Here is a 19,987-nt window from a genome sequence, read left to right as displayed (position 1 = left end):
ATTCACTCTTCGTGTTTCATTTCTAAGGGCTTACTCACGGCCAGCATGCCCTTAAACTCAGTGTGTTCCCTCCAAATGGTTCATCCACATTTCAGTAGTCACATATGGTTTATTCAGGCTGAATGAGAGTTCAGGGAGAATCCAAAGGGCTTACTTACACTGTCTGGGGTTCACTCCAAAAAAGAATGCTCATTTACCTGGATTTACTATTTTCAGAAGGATTTTCTCCCAATGGTATGTCACAATTTGTTTACTCATGCAGATGAATTCACTCCTAGACTGTAGGATCACTTCTAAGGGTTCACTCACCCAGAAGTGTACACTCCCTAGGGTTTTTCCATGTACAGTGGATCTACCTTTAGGGTCTAGTAAAGAATAGGTTTTCATTGTTTTCAAGTGTTCTGGCTTTGGGCTTGTAGGGGTTCAAATGCCATCATTTTGCTAAAGGTCTTGATTTTGTAATAGTCTCTTCCATAAAGATAACATCTCTATGGTTTTCTATCTATGGTCTCTTCTCTGTATTAGACACTGCTAATGTGAGAAAACAACAGACCTGACGGTGTCTGTGAGACAGTTTCCCATGGACCTTTTATGGAAAGTGTTGGCCTACACATTCCAAAACATCTCCTGATTTTTCTGGTTAATAATTGTCATAATTCAACATTCATTTGGCGTGTTATATTCATACAATTCTTAGCATCACTCTGCTGCTGCTCTCTCTCTACGCTCCTCAGCAAAAATTCCTCTGACAGCATCGCGCTTGGCGACACATTCTCTTTCTCTCTTTTGGCTGTTATCACCTAGGCAACCTGTGCTTCTTGCAGTGTCATGCTTTGTCTCTCAGACCCGTACAGTTTGGCTGGCGCTGTCAGTTTCTATTGGACTGTTGCCCACCTAGGGCCACTGTCTGAACATCAACACAGACAGAGACAGACAGACAAACAGACAGACCTGAGACAGAAATTTGTCGGGTCATGTGGTGAAGGTTTTTTGAAGTCCTATAGTAGCCTACTGCATGCTATATTTAACAGGTGGACTTGGGGTGCTTAGAATGACAGTAGGTTATGATAAAGCATAGCCATGATAAGGCCAATTATTGTTATAGATGAAATTCATCTGCTAAAACCATTTATGGATTTTATAAAACAGCTTTCCACTGAAGGGTTTACTTGTGTTTTTTAAAGCTTGCATTACTTGGTCTCGAGGTGGAAACACACAGAGGAATCTACACTTGGTTTCTCTATTTAGCTTTCTTCTACTTTAGCTATATGACTACATTATCGGACAATGAAACTGGCTTTGCAGTCAAAATGAATATGGTTCAGATACTGAGCTGTGACTGTAATTGTTAAAGAAATAGGTCACTATACATCTTTAGTATTATACACAAAAACTACAGACGGCCATATAATACAAAAGCATACTAAAATCCTTTCAGTATAATGGCTTATGTGTCCACCTCTAGCATCATGTGCTATGATGGTTAATGCAACTCCCTATCTCTCTCCTTGAGTCATTAACGTCATATTATCCCCCTTATTTGAGATATATCAAATAAATAGATTCTATAACATCAACATCTCTGTATACCCGTCACAAGACCCACTGGTTGATGCTTATTTATAAAACTCTCTTAGGCCTCAATCCCCCCTATCTGAGATACCTAATGCAGCCCTCATCCTCCACATACAACACCCATTCTGCCAGTCACATTCTGTTAATGGTCCCCAAAGCACACACATCCCTGGGTTGCTCCTCTTTTCAGTTCGCTGCAGCTAGCGACTGGAACGAGCTGCAAAAAACACTCAAACTGGACAGTTTTATCTCCATCTCTTCATTCAAAGACTCAATCATGGACACTCTTACTGACAGTTGTGGCTGCTTCGTGTGATGTATTGTTGTCTCTACCTTCTTGCCTTTGTGCTGTTGTCTGTGCCCAATAATGTTTGTAACATGTTTTGTGCTGCTACCATGTTGTGCTGCTGCCATGTTGTGTTGCTACCATGTTGTTGTCATGTGGTGTTGCTACCATGTTGTGTTGTCATGTGTTGCTGCCATGCTATGTTGTTGTCTTAGGTCTCTCTTTATGTAGTGTTGTGGTGTCTCTGTTGTCGTGATGTGTGTTTTGTCCTATATTTTTATTTTCTATCCCATGCCTTTTGCCTTTTGGTAGGCCGTCATTGTAAATAAGAATTTGTTCTTAACTGACTTGCCTAGTTAAATAAAGGTTAAATAAAATAAATAAATAAATACATGTTCTGTAGCAGGATCTTTTTGTTAATGTTTTCTTTTGTATTCTACCCCCTTTTTCTCCCCAATTCCGATCTTATCTTATCGCTGCAACTCCCCAACGGGCTCGGGAGGCGAAGATCGAGTCATGCGTCCTCTGAAACATGACCCGCCTAACCGCGCTTCTTAACACCCGCCCGCTTAACCCGGAAGCCAGCCGCACCAATGTGTCAGAGGAAACACTGTTCAACTGACGATCGAGGTCAGCCTGCAGGCGCCCAGCCTGCCACAAGGAGTCGCTAGAGCAGGATGAGCCAAGTAAAGCCCCCCCGGCCAAAACCTCCCCTAACCCGGACGACGCTGGGCCAATTGTGCGCCGCCCAATGGGACTCCCGATCACGGCCGGTTGTGATACAGCCCGGGATCGAACCCGCGATGCAGTGCCTTAGACCGCTGCACCACTCGGAAGGCCCCCAACAGGAGATATTATTGATGGACTATGAATCCTGCCTTATATAATTTGTTCCCACTCGCTGATCCTCTCATCATTAAAGTAAATGCATGCAATTACCTATTTAATGTCATGTTCCTCCTACCATGCAGAACGCACACTTTACATTATACAGTATAGGCCAGGGTTCTTCAATTCCGGTCCTGGAGGGCCGAAACACTTCTGTTTTTAATTTCTACCTGGTAGTTAATTGCACTCACCTGGTGTCCCAGGTCTGAATTAGCCCCTGATTAGAAGGAGAGGATGAAAAACAGAGGTGTTTTGGCCCTCCAGGACCGGAATTGAAGAACCCTGGTATAGGCTGTACTGTAGTAATTACTCATAAAATGGAAAATTGTAAACCGCTATAGAACATTTAAACAATTTGGCAATGGATATTAATTTATTCAGAGGGCATGCCTATGTAGCATGAATGTATCTCACTCTTCTAGAAGTGTTCTGCCCTTGGGCTTTTACAGGTTAAAGTGTCATCATTTATCTGTTATGTTTGAAATGTATATTTTGTCCAAAGTCTTCTTTGTTGAAATTACATTTTTATGAATGATTCTTCTGCCAAAACAATTTCACCCCTTGAGGATTCTGTTTTCTACTACTACTTTTATGATTTGTAGATTGAACACACTTTTCTAGTATTTCAAACATACACATTCACATATGTGTTCATCATTTTTAATTTGCTGTATTTTAATATTGCAAATAGATTGTGGCTTCAATCATTGTAATTGTTTGCATAATTTCCAATTCCCCATATATTTTTTAAAGAAATATAAATATTATTTTAAATATGTAGAGTGCATTCAGAAAGTATTCAGAACCCTTCACCTTCTCCACATTTTATTTTATGGGAAACAATTATTGTGATTAATCGTATACTGTCCCTAACATTATTACCCCTTAGCAACAGACATGGGATACATACAGTGGCTTGCGAAAGTATTCACCCCCCTTGGCATTTTTCCTATTTTGTTGCCTTATAATCTGGAATTTAAATGGATTTTGGGGGGATTTGTATAATTTGATTTACACAACATGCCTACCACTTCGAAGATGCAAAATATTTGTTCTTGTGAAACAAAAAAGAAATAAGACAAAAAAACAGAAAACTTGAGCATGCAAAACAATGCAAACAAAGCGTATAGAGACATACCCCCCCCCAAAGTCAATACTATGTAAAGCCATCTTTTGCAGCAATTACAGCTGCAAGTCTCTTGGGGTATGTCTCTATAAAATTGGCACATCTAGCCACTGGGATTTTTGCCCATTCTTCAAGGCAAAACTGCTCCAGCTCCATCAAGTTGGATGGGTTCCGCTGGTGTACAGCAATCTTTAAGTCATACCACAGATTCTCAATTGGATTAAGGTCTGGACTTTCACTAGGCCATTCCAAGACATTTAAATGTTTCCCCTTAAACCACTCAAGTGTTACTTTAGCAGTATGCTTAGGGTCATTGTCCAGCTGGAAGGTGAACCTCCGTCCCAGTCTCAAATCTCTGGAAGACTGAAACAGGTTTCCCCTCAAGAATTTCACTGTATTTAGCGCCATCCATCATTCCTTCAATTCTGATCAGTTTCCCAGTCCCTGCCGATGAAAAACATCCCCACAGCATGATACTGTGGAGCTTTGCAGCTCCTTCAGGGTTATCTTTGGTCTCTTTGTTGCCTCTCTGATTAATGCCCTCCTTGCCTGGTCTGTGGGTTTTGGTGGGCGGCCCTCTCCTGGCAGGTTTGTTGTGGTGCCATATTCTTTCCATTTTTTAATAATGGATTTAATGGTGCTCCATGGGATGTTCAAAGTTTCAGATATTTTTTTATAACCCAACCCTGAACTGTTTGGAGAGCTCCTTGGTCTTCATGGTGCCGCTTGCTTGGTGGTGCCCCTTGCTTAGTGGTGTTGCAGACTCTGCGTCCTTTCAGAACAGGTGTATATATACTGAGATCATGTGACAGATCATGTGACACTTAGATTACACACAGGTGGACTTTATTTAACTAATTATGTGACTTCTGAAGGTAATTGCACCAGATCTTATTTAGGGGCTTCATAGCAAAGTGGGTGAATACACATGTACGCACCACTTTTCCATTATTTATTTTTTAGGATTTTCTGAAACAAGTTATTTTTTTCATTTCACTTCACCAATTTGGAGTATTTTGTGTATGTCCATTGCATGAAATCCAAATAAAAATCCATTTAAATTACAGGTTGGAATGCAACAAAATAGGAAAAACGCCAAGGGGGATGAATACTTTTGTAAGGCACAAACTCTCCCCACCCTACCCCCACAAACAACCACAAGCTCAGACGTTCAACAGTTGTTCCATCCCCGAGCCCAACTCAAGAGAAGACTTGATTTGCGAAAGCATATACAGTTGTAGCTGTTTAAGAAGGCATGCAAAATTGAGCAAGAATGGGGAGATTTGCTTAACCAATGTCAAGTCCTAGCTGATGGATCTCAGATACAGTGGGGAAAAAAGTATTTAGTCAGCCACCAATTGTGCAAGTTCTCCCACTTAAAAAGATGAGAGAGGCCTGTAATTTTCATCATAGGTACACGCCAACTATGACAGACAAATTGAGAATTTTTTTCTCCAGAAAATCACATTGTAGGATTTTTAATGAATTTATTTGCAAATCATGGTGGAAAATAAGTATTTGGTCACCTACAAACAAGCAAGATTTCTGGCTCTCACAGACCTGTAACTTCTTCTTTAAGAGGCTCCTCTGTCCTCCACTCGTTATCTGTATTAATGGCACCTGTTTGAACTTGTTATCAGTATAAAAGACACAACCTCAAACAGTCACACTCCAAACTCCACTATGGCCAAGACCAAAGAGCTGTCAAAGGACACCAGAAACAAAATTGTAGACCTGCACCAGGCTGGGAAGACTTAATCTGCAACAGGTAAGCAGCTTGGTTTGAAGAAATCAACTGTGGGAGCAAGTATTAGGAAATGGAAGACATACAAGACCACTGATAATCTCCCTCGATCTGGGGCTCCACGCAAGATCTCACCCCGTAGGGTCAAAATGATCACAAGAACGGAGAGCAAAAATCCCAGAACCACACGGGGGGACCTAGTGAATGACCTGCAGAGAGCTGGGACCAAAGTAACAAAGCCTACCATCAGTAACACACTACGCCGCCAGAGACTCAAATCCTGCAGTGCCAGACGTGTCCCCCTGCTTAAGCCAGTACATGTCCAGGCCCGTCTGAAGTTTGCTAGAGTGCATTTGGATGATCCAGAAGAGGATTGGGAGAATGTCATATGGTCAGATGAAACCAAAATAGAACTTTTTGGTAAAAACTCAACTCGTCGTGTTTGGAGGACAAAGAATGCTGAGTTGCATCCAAAGAACACCATACCTACTGTGAAGCATGGGGGTGGAAACATCATGCTTTGGGGCTGTTTTTCTGCAAAGGGACCAGGACGACTGATCTGTGTAAAGGAAAGAATGAATGGGGCCATGTATCGTGAGATTTTGAGTGAAAACCTCCTTCCATCAGCAAGGGCATTGAAGATGAAACGTGGCTGGGTCTTTCAGCATGACAATGATCCCAAACACACCGCCCGGGCAACGAAGGAGTGGCTTCGTAAGAAGCATTTCAAGGTCCTGGAGTGGCCTAGCCAGTCTCCAGATCTCAACCCCATAGAAAATCTTTGGATGGAGTTGAAAGTCTGTGTTGCCCAGCGACAGCCCCAAAACATCACTGCTCTAGAGGAGATCTGCATGGAGGAATGGGCCAAAATACCAGCAACAGTGTGTGAAAACCTTGTGAAGACTTACAGAAAACATTTGAGCTGTGTCATTGCCAACAAAGGGTATATAACAAAGTATTGAGAAACTTTTGTTATTGACCAAATACTTATTTTCCACCATAATTTGCAAATAAATTCATTAAAAATCCTACAATGTGATTTTCTGGATTTTCTTTTGTCATTTTGTCTGTCATAGTTGACGTGTACCTATGATGAAAATTACAGGCCTCTCTCATCTTTTTAAGTGGGAGAACTTGCACAATTGGTGGCTGACTAAATACTTTTTTCCCCCACTGTACATCCCTTTCCCCTGAAACACACACACGCTGGTCCCCCGTTGTGACCATTTTCCGAAGCATCTCTGAAAATCTCACATACTGTATGTGTTCATACATAATTGAAGTTATCGCCTGCAGTTTTCTCCATGTTGATGTTTTCCTCTTTCTCATACAGTCTGTCATTGTATGTTGTTTCCCACCTGTTCTCATGTAGATATATTTCCCCCGCTGCTTAGATGGTTCAACCCAGATATTCAGTGTTTCCCAACAGGGTAATTTGTTTCTCATCCCGCAGGTGAGTTAGTACGTGCCAGCTGTCGTGGGGAGTTTCCCACGCTGGTCCTGTGGTTTGTCCCAGCTGTGGCCTGTGTAGTAACCAATTTTTACCTCAGCATGGCACAGGGAGCCGGGGGAGGGTTCAAACTGTAGTAGCTGCCTCAGAGGCAGTCCGTTAGTGTAGCTGCCTCCGAGGCAGCCAGTTAGTGTAGCTGCCTCAGAGGCAGTCAGTTAGTGTAGCTGCCTCCGAGGCAGCCAGTTAGTGTAGCTGCCTCAGAGGCAGTCAGTTAATGTAGCTGCCTCAGAGGCAGCCAGTTAGTGTAGCTGCCTCAGAGGCAGTCAGTTAGTGTAGCTGCCTCAGAGGCAGTCAGTTAGTGTAGCTGCCTCTGAGGCAGCCAGTTAGTGTAGCTGCCTCAGAGGCAGTCAGTTATTGTGGCTGCCTCAGAGGCAGAAGGCTCAGGTGGTGGAGCAGCCCTGCATTCACTTTAGCTATCTCACTTTCCCTAACAGATGATGCTATCCACAGGCAATTTATAACTGAGATTATGAATAAATTATCTGTCAGTGTTGGCGTCATTACCAAATAAATTATAGTCAATTCAGGAGTGGAATTGCAATCCTATGAATAAATTATTTGGTCCAATTATTCAACATACAGAAACTGAACTAGGATGGACCCCAACCCTGGTCTATGTTAATTAAACACTCTTCTGTCCTTTCTGTCGATTCTCTTCTTAGATAATGATAGGAGAAGGTATCCTGTATTGCTGTCTGTCTAGGAGAAAGACTGGAGTCAAAACAGAGGCCAATATCAATGCAGCCGGCTGCAATTTCAACTCGTATATACGGCGTGCTGTTCGGTTTGTTGGTAAGTTTAGGTATTTTCTCAATCGGGACATCTTGAAAACATGTGTATCTAACTTCACAACACCCAACACTGACCCAGCTGTGTAGTGAACACCCACATTTTGTGTTTTGTCGTGTCTTTTGGTGATTAGCTGAGGAATATCTCCCTTGCTCTCCCACTCTCTCCCCCCCCCAGGGGTCCACGTATTTGGACTGTGCATCACGGCTCTCATCACTGACATCATCCAGCTGTCGACAGGCTACCACGCCCCATACTTCCTGACAGTGTGTAAACCCAACTACACCACGCTCAACTTGACCTGTGACGACAGCTCCTTCATCACAGAGGACTTCTGTTCTGGAGGAGCAGGCCCAGCCGTCATCAACGCTGGCAGGTCAGAGTGCTGATCTAGGATCATGTTTGCCATTTAGATCATCATTAATAAGATTACATGGACAGGGGGGATCTGATCCTAGATCAGCACTCTGGTTTATGAATACGGGCCCAGACTGTTTTGAAAATTGATTTAAAAAATGCATTGAGATTTGAATGATGCATGCACCATCACCCTCACCCTCACAAGTAACTAGATTATTGATAGAACAGGTGGTTCACCATGACAGTAAGCATTTGTGAATAATATCCACTGTGTCTGTGGAAACAGGTGAAGGGTGAAGTTGCCCCTAGACACTGATCATGGGTCAGTTTAGCATTTTTAGGACTGGTGGATTTTTAGGACTGGTGGAGGGGAACATTATCCTAGATTTGAAGGGGAAACCTAGGGGAAACTTCACCATGGAGTTTGTAAACACAGGCACTGAAATTGTGCTCTGCAAGTGGCACGCTACGTGGGTTTCCACAGATGGTCATTAGCATATCTCTCCAATGTAGTAAAGTCTGAAACTGTATATACAGAAGTTTCACACATTATTACAGCAAACACATTTTCCCGCCGGTAAACCAACAACATGCCTACTGTACATCTATCTGTTGTTCATATTCTGTACATTTGTATTTATTATGGATCCCCATTAGCTGCTGCCAAGGCAGAAGCTACTATTCCTTGGGTCCAGTAAAATTAAGGCAGTTATACATTTTTATAATTTTTTAAAAACATTACAATACATTCACAACAGATTTCACAACATATTAAGTGTGTGCCGTCAGGCCCCTACTCTACTACCACATATCCACAACACAAAATCCATGTGTACGTGTGTGTATAGTGCGTATGTTATCGTGTGTTTGTATGCATGGGTCTGTGCCTATGTTTGTGTTGCTTCACAGTCCCCGCTGTTCCATAATTTTACTGCTTGCATGAGTTACTTGATGTGGAGTAGAGTTCCTTGTAGTCATGGCTCTATGTAGTACTGTACATTGGAAAGCAATGTTACGAAATGCTAATATGCTATGTTAAGAACAGTGCTAGCTTGCTAAACAACACCCACACTAGCCTCTACCTCAGGAGTGACTCGCTACCAGTCTCAGAGACATTAGTTTGTTAAAGGCACTTAAAGGAAAGAATCACCCATTTTAAATGTTATATCATCATAACAGCTGTATTTCTGGCTGCTTGAACGATACACATGAAAACATGAAATGACCCTGGGAATTGATAGAACATCGCTCACAGATGCACAAAAACAATATAACATAAAAAATGGGTGAATCTTTTTATTTTAATGTCTCCACTCTCCACCAAGTTGCTGGCTTACCTTAATAAATACTGTGTCTGACTCACTGTACAATGTAGCAGTCCTAGCTACGGTCTGCCGGTACAGAAATAAGAGGAGAGCAAGGAGAACCGGAAATGCCTTTCCTACAGCCCACTCAGTTCATCCCGGTGCACTTGCAAAGCAGGGAATGTGTGGCAGACCTGCCTGAACCCACACACAGACCAGGCAACTCTTACCAAGGCTGTCAGTTTCTGTTTACTCATCAATATGCGGAATCTGTACTGTGTGTCTTCTGTTTTGTCCAGCCTCTCAGGATGAGAAGTTGGCCTGTGCACATTTGCAGGGAGATAGGCCCTTTGGAATCCATATTTTGAAGGTCCCTCAGTTGTCAGACAAAACTCGCTCAGTTGTCAGATTAAACGTTGTTGAATTTCTTAGGATTAGGATATGTTTTAAGTCCCTTAGGGGTGTTGTTTTTGTATTGTACAAAGGATGTATGATATGGAATACTTTAAAAGGCAAGTGGGTCTGGAGGAGGACCATAGATAAATGATGGCTACAGCACAGTAGGTATGTGCTGCTACTGAAATCTGATTGGCTGTCATTTTAATAAAGTAAATAAACAGCTGTTTGTTGACTTTATTCCTCGCTGGCAAGCTGGCTCAGGCTAGGGATATGACAATAACTCACAATGCTTATGGTCAAACTGCTCATAATATGGTTAGTGATTTGCGGGGCAAATAAAACTAACTCATTGCTGTGGCAAATCGATCATGGGATGTGCCCTTCACGGTGGATTTCCCTTTAGTCTGTCTCACTGTCTCTCAAGCGGAAGATTAAAATGACTGTCTCCCTCTCCTGTCGTTCTAGGAAGTCCTTTCCCTCGCAGCATGCCACTCTGGCCGCCTTCGCTGCTGTCTACATCTCTGTAAGTAATCCAGCTACAAGCACACATACACACACACACATAGACGTACACACATACACATCCCTCTCCTCAGCTTACTGCCTCACAGCAGTCTAGTCTAACTGGTCCTCATCCACTGGATGACGACCATGTGTCTTACTCTACAAATGTTTTCCATATTACTGTATTTTGGTTTGAACAGTCTCTGTTAATGTCCACCAAAACATACATTTTCCTTGGAATGGTTGAATTGGAATGCAGTCGTAATGCAAATCAAGTTTCGACATGGGCTACCTCCGTTTACAGTTAAAAGCCTTTTTTTAAAAATGGTATATTGATTCCAGGCCTCTCTACAAACAAGAGCAATTTGTCAAATCTCTAATGCAACTGTATATATGGTAAATAGCTAACTGTATAGACGACAGCTGAATTAACTGGATATATGGTAAATAGATAACTGTATAGACGACAGCTGAATTAACTGGATATATGGTAAATAGATAACTGTATAGACGACAGCTGAATTAACTGGATATATGGTAAATAGATAACTGTATAGACGACAGCTGAATTAACTGGATATATGGTAAATAGATAACTGTATAGACGACAGCTGAATTAACTGGATATATGGTAAATAGATAACTGTATAGACGACAGCTGAATTAACTGGATATATGATAAATAGATAACTGTATAGACGACAGCTGAATTAACTGGATATATGGTAAATAGATAACTGTATAGACGACAGCTGAATTAACTGGATATATGATAAATAGATAACTGTATAGACGACAGCTGAATTAACTGGATATATGGTAAATAGATAACTGTATAGACGACAGCTGAATTAACTGGATATATGGTAAATAGATAACTGTATAGACGACAGCTGAATTAACTGGATATATGGTAAATAGATAACTGTATAGACGACAGCTGAATTAACTGGATATATGGTAAATAGATAACTGTATAGACGACAGCTGAATTAACTGGATATATGGTAAATAGATAACTGTATAGACGACAGCTGAATTAACTGGATATATGGTAAATAGATAACTGTATAGACGACAGCTGAATTAACTGGATATATGGTAAATAGATAACTGTATAGACGACAGCTGAATTAACTGGATATATGGTAAATAGATAACTGTATAGACGACAGCTGAATTAACTGGATATATGGTAAATAGATAACTGTATAGACGACAGCTGAATTAACTGGATATATGGTAAATAGATAACTGTATAGACGACAGCTGAATTAACTGGATATATGGTAAATAGATAACTGTATAGACGACAGCTGAATTAACTGGATATATGGTAAATAGATAACTGTATAGACGACAGCTGAATTATTAGCTGTACGGCATCCATACTAGGAAGTCGTCAGTTGTCAGACAAAACTGTCCGAAATCCGTCTTGCCTACTACCTACTAAAACGGCATATTGTGTAGTAATCGTTCTACATAGTGTTTAGAATGTATTGTTTAGTAAAATCGAATGCAGTAAGCAACAAATGTCAACATACTACAAATGTCATCTAATGTGCAATCGGGCTTGTTCCCCGCCATTCGTTCATTTTTATAGAGTGCGTCCCATATTCTGATTATCAGCTGTTGTCAAACGCACGTGGGTCTGAAAATATAATTATCTTCCTCTATAGTGTGCAGAAAATTCTACTAGATGATAAGCCAAAATAAAAAATGTCACATACTTTTAAAAAACATTCTCTTTTCGCATACCCAAAATGCATACTATTTAGAATGCAAGTATGGATATTTGGACACGGCCAGTGAGTTGTCCGACAAAACTTCCACAGTTTTCAGTTGGCGACTTCCTAATAGGGATGCCTGAGTAATGACACTGGTATCTCTCCTCTCTCCTCCAGATGTACTTCAACACTACGTTGACGGACTCCTCCAAGCTGCTGAAGCCCCTGCTGGTCTTCTCCTTCATCATGGGTGGCATCATCTGTGGCCTGACCCGCATCATCCAGTTCAAGAACCACGCCATTGACGTCTACTGTGGCTTCCTCATCGGAGGAGGGATCGCCGTCTACCTGGTGAGATGCTCTAGTAGATCTAGTAGATCTCTAGTTGATCACTGATCTTCTAGGTCTTGGTCCGGGGACACTACCTGGTGACACTCTACTACTGTAGATCTAGGCTGCATCTGAAATAGAACCCTATCCCCTATAAAGTGCACTACTTTTTCTGATCAAAAGAAGTGCACTATATAGGGGATAGGGTGCCATTTAAGACATATCCCTAGGCTCTTCAGTCCTGGTCCTGGAGACCGACAAGAGGTGCAGGTTTTTGTTCCAGTCCATCTTGTAACACACCTAATTCACCTTGTAAATTAAATAACAGGTCAAATTGATTAGTTTAATTAGGTGTGTTAGTATCATGATGGAATAAAAGTCTGCATACCCGGTGGGTCACCAGGACCAGGATTGAAGAACACTGATCTTAAGATTCATCTCATTGAAGCCATTATTTCTAATACTAGGGCACACCTCTGATATTGCTAGCCTCTCATCTCCTTCTAGCCTCTTTTTAAAAAAGTGCTATCTAGGACCTAAAACGGTTCTTCAGCTGTCCCCATAGGAGAACCCTTTGAATAACCCTTTTATGTTCTAGGTAGAACCCTTTTGTTTCCAGGTAGAACCCTTTTGGGTTCCATGTAGAACTCTTTCCACAGAGGGTTCTACATGGAAACCAAAAGAGTTCTAACTGGAAATAAAAATAGTTCTACCTAGAACCAAAAAGGGTTCTCCTATGGGGACAGCCGAATAACCCTTTTGGAACCCTTTTTTCTAAGAGTGTAGCCTCTTAGATAAGGTGCAACTGTCTGTCTGTATATTGATGGATGTAATGAGTAGTGGCATGTTTTGCTAGCTTGTTTGTTGAGTCTGTGGTGCTTTTGTAAATGGGGTTACAGAAATCCAATTACCGGCATGCTGAACAGAGCAGGATGCACTAGTTTTGAGCAATATGATTCATGCTATTGTATGAGGATGTCAATGTTTCAACATTATTTAAAACTGTTGGCTATAATTAGGCTATACGGTAATGGATATGTCACCAAAATGAAATGTGCATTGAATTAGCTTAATATGCAGCATCAGATATACATAACATGATTACGATTGGTAAAGATACTGTACAGTACTGTGCATTTGCTCAAATCCATTTCAGCAATATGCGGTAAAATATTGGATTTTCATGGTACAGGATCATAGACAGGTATAAATAACACGCATGCACATCCCACACACATTCATGTCACACCGCCTACACACACCCACACAATATCCTCACATTTAATATTATTTAATCAGAAGTGATTGAGGCTATGATGTGGCTATGATTGTGCCACTGACAATTTACCACAACAGTAATACAGTTTGCTGATGCATTATCTCTGACTCAGTGACTAAGACATGTGTCACATGATCAGTGGCATACCAAATCCATTGCCAAGATTTTGCAGACCTCATGTTGAACGAATGTCTCTTGGCTCTTGGTTAGGCTATTTACAGTGGGGAAAAAAAGTATTTAGTCAGCCACCAATTGTGCAAGTTCTCCCACTTAAAAAGATGAGAGAGGCCTGTAATTTTCATCATAGGTACACATCAACTATGACAGACAAATTGAGGGAAAAAAATCCAGAAAATCTCATTGTAGGATTTTTAATGAATTTATTTGCAAATTATGGTGGAAAATAAGTATTTGGTCACCTACAAACAAGCAAGATTTCTGGCTCTCACAGACCTGTAACTTCTTCTTTAAGAGGCTCCTCTGTCCTCCACTCGTTACCTGTATTAATGGCACCTGTTTGAACTTGTTATCAGTATAAAAGACACCTGTCCACAACCTCAAACAGTCACACTCCAAACTCCACTATGGCCAAGACCAAAGAGCTGTCAAAGGACACCAGAAACAAAATTGTAGACCTGCACCAGGCTGGGAAGACTGAATCTGCAATAGGTAAGCAGCTTGGTTTGAAGAAATCAACTGTGGGAGCAATTATTAGGAAATGGAAGACATACAAGACCACTGATAATCTCCCTCGATCTGGGGCTCAACGCAAGATCTCACCCCGTGGGGTCAAAATGATCACAAGAACGGTGAGCAAAAATCCCAGCACCCCACAGGGGGACCTAGTGAATGACCTGCAGAGAGCTGGGACCAAAGTAACAAAGCCTACCATCAGTAACACACTACGCCGCCAGGGACTCAAATCCTGCAGTGCCAGACGTCTCCCCCTGCTTAAGCAAGTACATGTCCAGGCCCGTCTGAAGTTTGCTAGAGTGCATTTGGATGATCCAGAAGAGGATTGGGAGAGATGGGTCAGATGAAACCAAAATAGAACTTTTTGGTAAAAACTCAACTCGTCGTGTTTGGAGGACAAAGAATGCTGAGTTGCATCCAAAGAACACCATACCTACTGTGAAGCATGGGGGTGGAAACATCATGCTTTGGGGCTGTTTTTCTGCAAAGGGACCAGGACGACTGATCTGTGTAAAGGAAAGAATGAATGGGGCCATGTATCGTGAGATTTTGAGTGAAAACCTCCTTCCATCAGCAAGGGCATTGAAGATGAAACGTGGCTGGGTCTTTCAGCATGACAATGATCCCAAACACACCGCCCGGGCAACGAAGGAGTGGCTTCGTAAGAAGCATTTCAAGGTCCTGGAGTGGCCTAGCCAGTCTCCAGATCTCAACCCCATAGAAAATCTTTGGAGTGAGTTGAAAGTCCGTGTTGCCCAGCGACAGCCCCAAAACATCACTGCTCTAGAGGAGATCTGCATGGAGGAATGGGCCAAAATACCAGCAACAGTGTGTGAAAACCTTGTGAAGACTTACAGAAAACGTTTGACCTGTGTCATTGCCAACAAAGGGTATATAACAAAGTATTGAGAAACTTTTGTTATTGACCAAATACTTATTTTCCACCATAATTTGCAAATAAATTCATAAAAAATCCTACAATGTGATTTTCTGGAGAAAAAAAGTCTCATTTTGTCTGTCATAGTTGACGTGTAACTATGATGAAAATTACAGGCCTCTCTCATCTTTTTAAGTGGGAGAACTTGCACAATTGGTGGCTGACTAAATACTTTTTTTCCCCACTGTATGTATTTTTGTCTTAGATGTATTCACTGAATGATGCTTGAAAAAGCGTCATGGAATACTGGAATTGTATACTGATGTCTGTCTAGAGACTCCTAACACAATTTTAGACAGTTATAGGTAGATACAGATATATTAGGTATAGATAGGTAGGTAGAGGTAGTTCAAGATGGGTAGTTCAACCTATAATGTATGCTGTCATGGTCTGTCCTCCCTTCAGGGCCTGTATGCGGTGGGTAACTTCCAGCCTAGTCAGGACACGTCCAGACAGCAGCCCCAGCTTCCCCCACTCCGCGAGCCCCCCAGGAGCAACACCGTGCCCAACGTCAGCCAGAGCGCGGGGCGCCACCTGCAGCCCAACAGCCTCAACAGCATGAACAGCCTGAACAGCGTCAGCACCGCCGACAGCCTAACCGCCACCCACCCCGCGACTATCCTGACCCGGGTCCCCTCCCGCCGCGAGTCCAGCTCCCTGAACAACCTGAAGAGGGCCAGTGCTGACGTGGAGTGCATCACCACGTCAAGCACCCTGGGTAAACAGGACAGCCTGGTGACCTTTAACAGTAGCACGTTACCCAGGTTGCACGGCGGCTCGCTCCCCGAGGAGCACCGGGTCTCGCGCCGCCACGCCAGCATCCACGCCTCCATGGACTCCACGCGCTCCAAGCAACTGCTCTCACAGTGGAAGACCAAGAACGAGAACCGCAAGCTCTCACTGCAGGTGATGGACAGTGGGGTGGTGGTGGGACGCCACCATTCAACATCCTCCTCCTCCTCGCCCCAGAGGACCATGGAGCTGAGGTGCAGCTCTGAGCCGTCAGCCATGGGCCTGGAGGCGGAGCTCTGCGCTCAGGGCCATATCCCCGCCCAGTACATGAAGCTGGCAGCTAGCATCGTGCCGCTGTCCAACCACCTCCCCCACAACGGGGGCAGCAGCGGGCTGGCCACGGGGGCCCGAGTCTCCATCCAGTCCCGGCCAGGCTCCTCCCAGCTGGTCCACATCCCCGAGGAGACCCAGGAGCACAACAGCAGCAACTCCACCAGAGAGGATGAGGATGACGAGGACAGGGAGGATAACTACATCGGCAGTGGGATCCCTAGCGGGGGTGGCTCAGTGCGCTCCAAGTGGCTGAAGGTGGCCAAAGAGGGCGCCCCCTGCAGGACTAACAGCCTAACTAACCAGCCGCGCATCATGCAGGTCATCACCATGTCCAAGCAGCAGGGTCTGCTCCAGCACGGCAGCCCCAAGAGCTCTGAGGATGGTAGCGTGGGCAGCTGCACAGGCTCCATCCGTTACAAGGCCCTGACAGACCAGGAGCCCGGCCAGGGCATCGTGAGGGTGGAGGCCCACCCAGAGAACAAGCCTGTGATCAAGCCTCCGGACGGCGGTGGCTCCTGGAGGTGGAAGCCGCAGGAGCAACGGGGCAGCATCCGCCACTCCTTTGAGCTCAACGACCTCAACCGCGACTCGGAGAGCTGCGACTCGCTCAAGGATGGCTACGGCTCCATTGACGAGAGGATGAGTCAGACGGGCACGGACACTGGCAGCGAGCATGGCGGTGGGGGAGGGGGTCACCCCCACGTACACCACCCACACTACCACCACCACCACCACCACCCCCACCAGGGCATCACCACCATCCGTGTGACCCCTGTGGAGGGACTAAGTGGAGGGGGCAGCGAGGCCGCCTCCGAGACCGTTTCCATTGCCTCCAACCGGGAGTCCACCCTGCGGAAGAAAGGCAAAATCATCCTGCTCCCGGATAGAGGTCCAAGTCCGGACAACTCCATTAACTATTTCAAAGGGACCTCCCCCACACTGCCCCCCACCCTGGGTCTGGCGTATAGGGAGTGAACAGCTGCACAGTCAACACTTATTCTTACCATTCCCCCTTACTGCCCATGTGGTGGCCCTGTCTGTCCCCCCCATGAGTGGCCTTCTACACTGGATCTAGTCTGGAGCCCACAATAAGACTAATGAGAACATTCAGCTCATAAACGGCTGTATATTATCAAATCCATCATGGATTCAGTGGTGTTAGCTGGGCTGACTAAATTGTCCAGTGCATTCTAAAGGTCATAGTTCATTAGAACTAGCTTAGTGTTTCTGGTCCAGGAAGGCAACTGTACGGTACATAGTGGTTTTTCCATTCCCCAAAATCGGATAATTCTTCATTTTTTGCAGTTGTTTACTGTTAGACCTGGTTTGATAGGACAGGACTACCTTTATTGGTGTGTGTTCTTTGAGAAAATGAAACTATAGCACACACAATAATCCTTTAAGAATGCAGAAGATGCTGGAAAATCGCTACAAGGTAATTTTTCTCACACTTTTCAACCATCATTTCATTATATAAACTTTGATCCATTTGAGAAGCACAACGTCTAACTATTTTTATATAGTGGCTATAGTGGTTTGAACTTAGAATTTGATACTATTTGTTATCACCCTGCAAGAGCCTTTGATGGTAATGAGCCGTGCAAGTTGTTTATTAAGTTGATGGACATTATATTTTGTAGGCCTTTTCCATTGACGTTCTGTTCTCTTTCTCAGCATATAAATATCCCTGTGTAATGTGACTGTCATAGTGTGTTGCACTGCATAGTAACTGCATAGTAAATGCATAGCAACGCTAGAGGTGCTTTTCATAATACGACTTTCATACATTTAGTACCCTGACAATTGTGAAAATAAATGTTTATATTTTTTGCTTTGTACTGTACATATTTATAGTACTCTGATTCACATGTCCTCATTTGCTTATTGCTAATTATTGTTATTCAAAGTTGTTGTTTTTGGAACTTTAGCAGGATATGCATTGGTTTGGCAGGTGATTTATAACAGAGCAATGCTTAAAGAAATCCCCAAATATTATCGCTGGGGTTGCAAAATTTCCCAAAATGCCCAGGTTTTCCAGAAATCCTGAGTGAATTCCCCCCCAACGCCAGGATTCTTCCAACCGGGATTTCTGGAAAACAATATAATTTGTTTTTCTTAGCTCACAGTGGTATAGCAAATATTGTATGTTAATAGACAACCAGGGGCAGTGGATACAGTATGTAAAATAATTGATTACTAGGGGCAGTGGATTAACTATGTAAGATAATTGCTTACTAGGAGCAGTGGATACAGTACCTTAATCAAATTTGTTTTGCTTAAAGACCGGAAATTCAAGAAGGTCTTTGTATCCTTTGTTGCCTTTTAAAGAAGTATACTAACAAGTATTCGCTGTTAGCCACATTTTGATAAAGTAACCTTTTTCCTATCAGCTCTTATAGCCACCTGAATGAAAATCTATAACTCCTGTACAAGTTATGAATGCTACTTACTTTGCGCTCAATTCATTTTCAAGTAAATGTATCTACTGATGAGTGTAATACAATGGAAATCACTCTCGGGAGAGGCTTCTCTTCCCAAACCATTGCTATGCGCACAATAATTGGTCTAATTATCCGGTTTGATTTTCCAGATTGGACAATGTGACAGCCACGCCAATGCTGGGGACTTTGGTTGTGCTGTTAGATTAAATTAAATCATACATTAGTGTCCCTTGGTCTATAATGTATCATGTACGAGTCACGACTGAAGCCCTGTTTATACCTGGTTCTAACATGCATCCTTTGTCCTGATCTTGTTCACATTCTGATTGTGCCGGTGTAGATGATTAAAATACGCATTGTGATCGGATTGTGATCAGATCTTTCAGCCCACATCCGGAGGTAGTCAGATACACAGAGGTAGTCAGGCACACAAGTGTAGACAGATGTGGACAGTGCAACCATTTAAATCATCATTATCTCGCACTTTAAAATCTTTGACAGATGGCACCATTGACTTATGTCATCAATATGTGTCTTAAAATAAATAAATAAACATTATTTTGAAAGAATAGCGGTCAAAAATGTGCATACAGGGAGGAACCAGGAAATCTGGTACCAATGCAGACACAGTGGACAGATTAGGTTTTTCAAATTTTTGAGAGCTGATCTGATTTGTCAAAAGACCAATTTGTGAAACAAATTACCTGTGTAAACGTAGCCTTCGAGACATTTTAATACCGCGTTAGACGCATTTCTGAAAATGTGGGCACAGTGTGGACAAGATCAGTACAAAGAACGCATGTTAGCGGCAGTTATAAACAAGGCTTGAGAGAAGAGGTTGTATAATGCCAATATCATAAATTATTATCCCGAGTGGCGCAGTGGCCTAAGGCACTGCATCGCAGTTCTAGCTGTGCCACTAGAGTTCCTGGTTCAAATCCAGGCTCTGTCGTAGCCGGCCGCAACCAGGAGACCCATGGGGCGGCACACAATTGGCCCAGCGTCGTCCAGGGTAGGGGAGGGAATGGCC

General features: G+C 43.1%; 1 protein-coding gene across 2 annotated transcripts in view; it reads left to right on the top strand.

Annotated features, from left to right (window-relative positions):
- The window catches only part of LOC121535101 (2-lysophosphatidate phosphatase PLPPR4-like), a 29,490-nt gene extending 9,602 nt beyond the window's left edge, over nt 1–19,888 (top strand). The window contains exons 1-6 of one of the 2 annotated variants that reach the window (XM_041841822.2): nt 2,635–2,782; nt 7,792–7,921; nt 8,096–8,294; nt 10,447–10,504; nt 12,390–12,563; nt 15,857–19,888. In XM_041841822.2, the coding sequence (XP_041697756.2) occupies nt 2,729–2,782; nt 7,792–7,921; nt 8,096–8,294; nt 10,447–10,504; nt 12,390–12,563; nt 15,857–17,491 (2,250 nt within the window). In that variant the 5' untranslated portion in view covers nt 2,635–2,728 and the 3' untranslated portion in view covers nt 17,492–19,888. Of the gene's footprint in view, nt 1–2,634; nt 2,783–7,791; nt 7,922–8,095; nt 8,295–10,446; nt 10,505–12,389; nt 12,564–15,856 lie in introns of those variants that run through there. The other variant, XM_045206258.1, reaches the window with a different exon arrangement.
- The last annotated feature ends 99 nt before the right edge of the window (nt 19,889–19,987 follow it).

The sequence above is a fragment of the Coregonus clupeaformis genome, chromosome 21, assembly GCF_020615455.1.
Source record: "Coregonus clupeaformis isolate EN_2021a chromosome 21, ASM2061545v1, whole genome shotgun sequence".
In the NCBI taxonomy this organism is placed as follows: domain Eukaryota; kingdom Metazoa; phylum Chordata; class Actinopteri; order Salmoniformes; family Salmonidae; genus Coregonus; species Coregonus clupeaformis.
The sequence above is the reverse complement of the archived record's forward strand: the minus strand, read 5'-3'. Positions and strand labels throughout refer to the sequence as shown.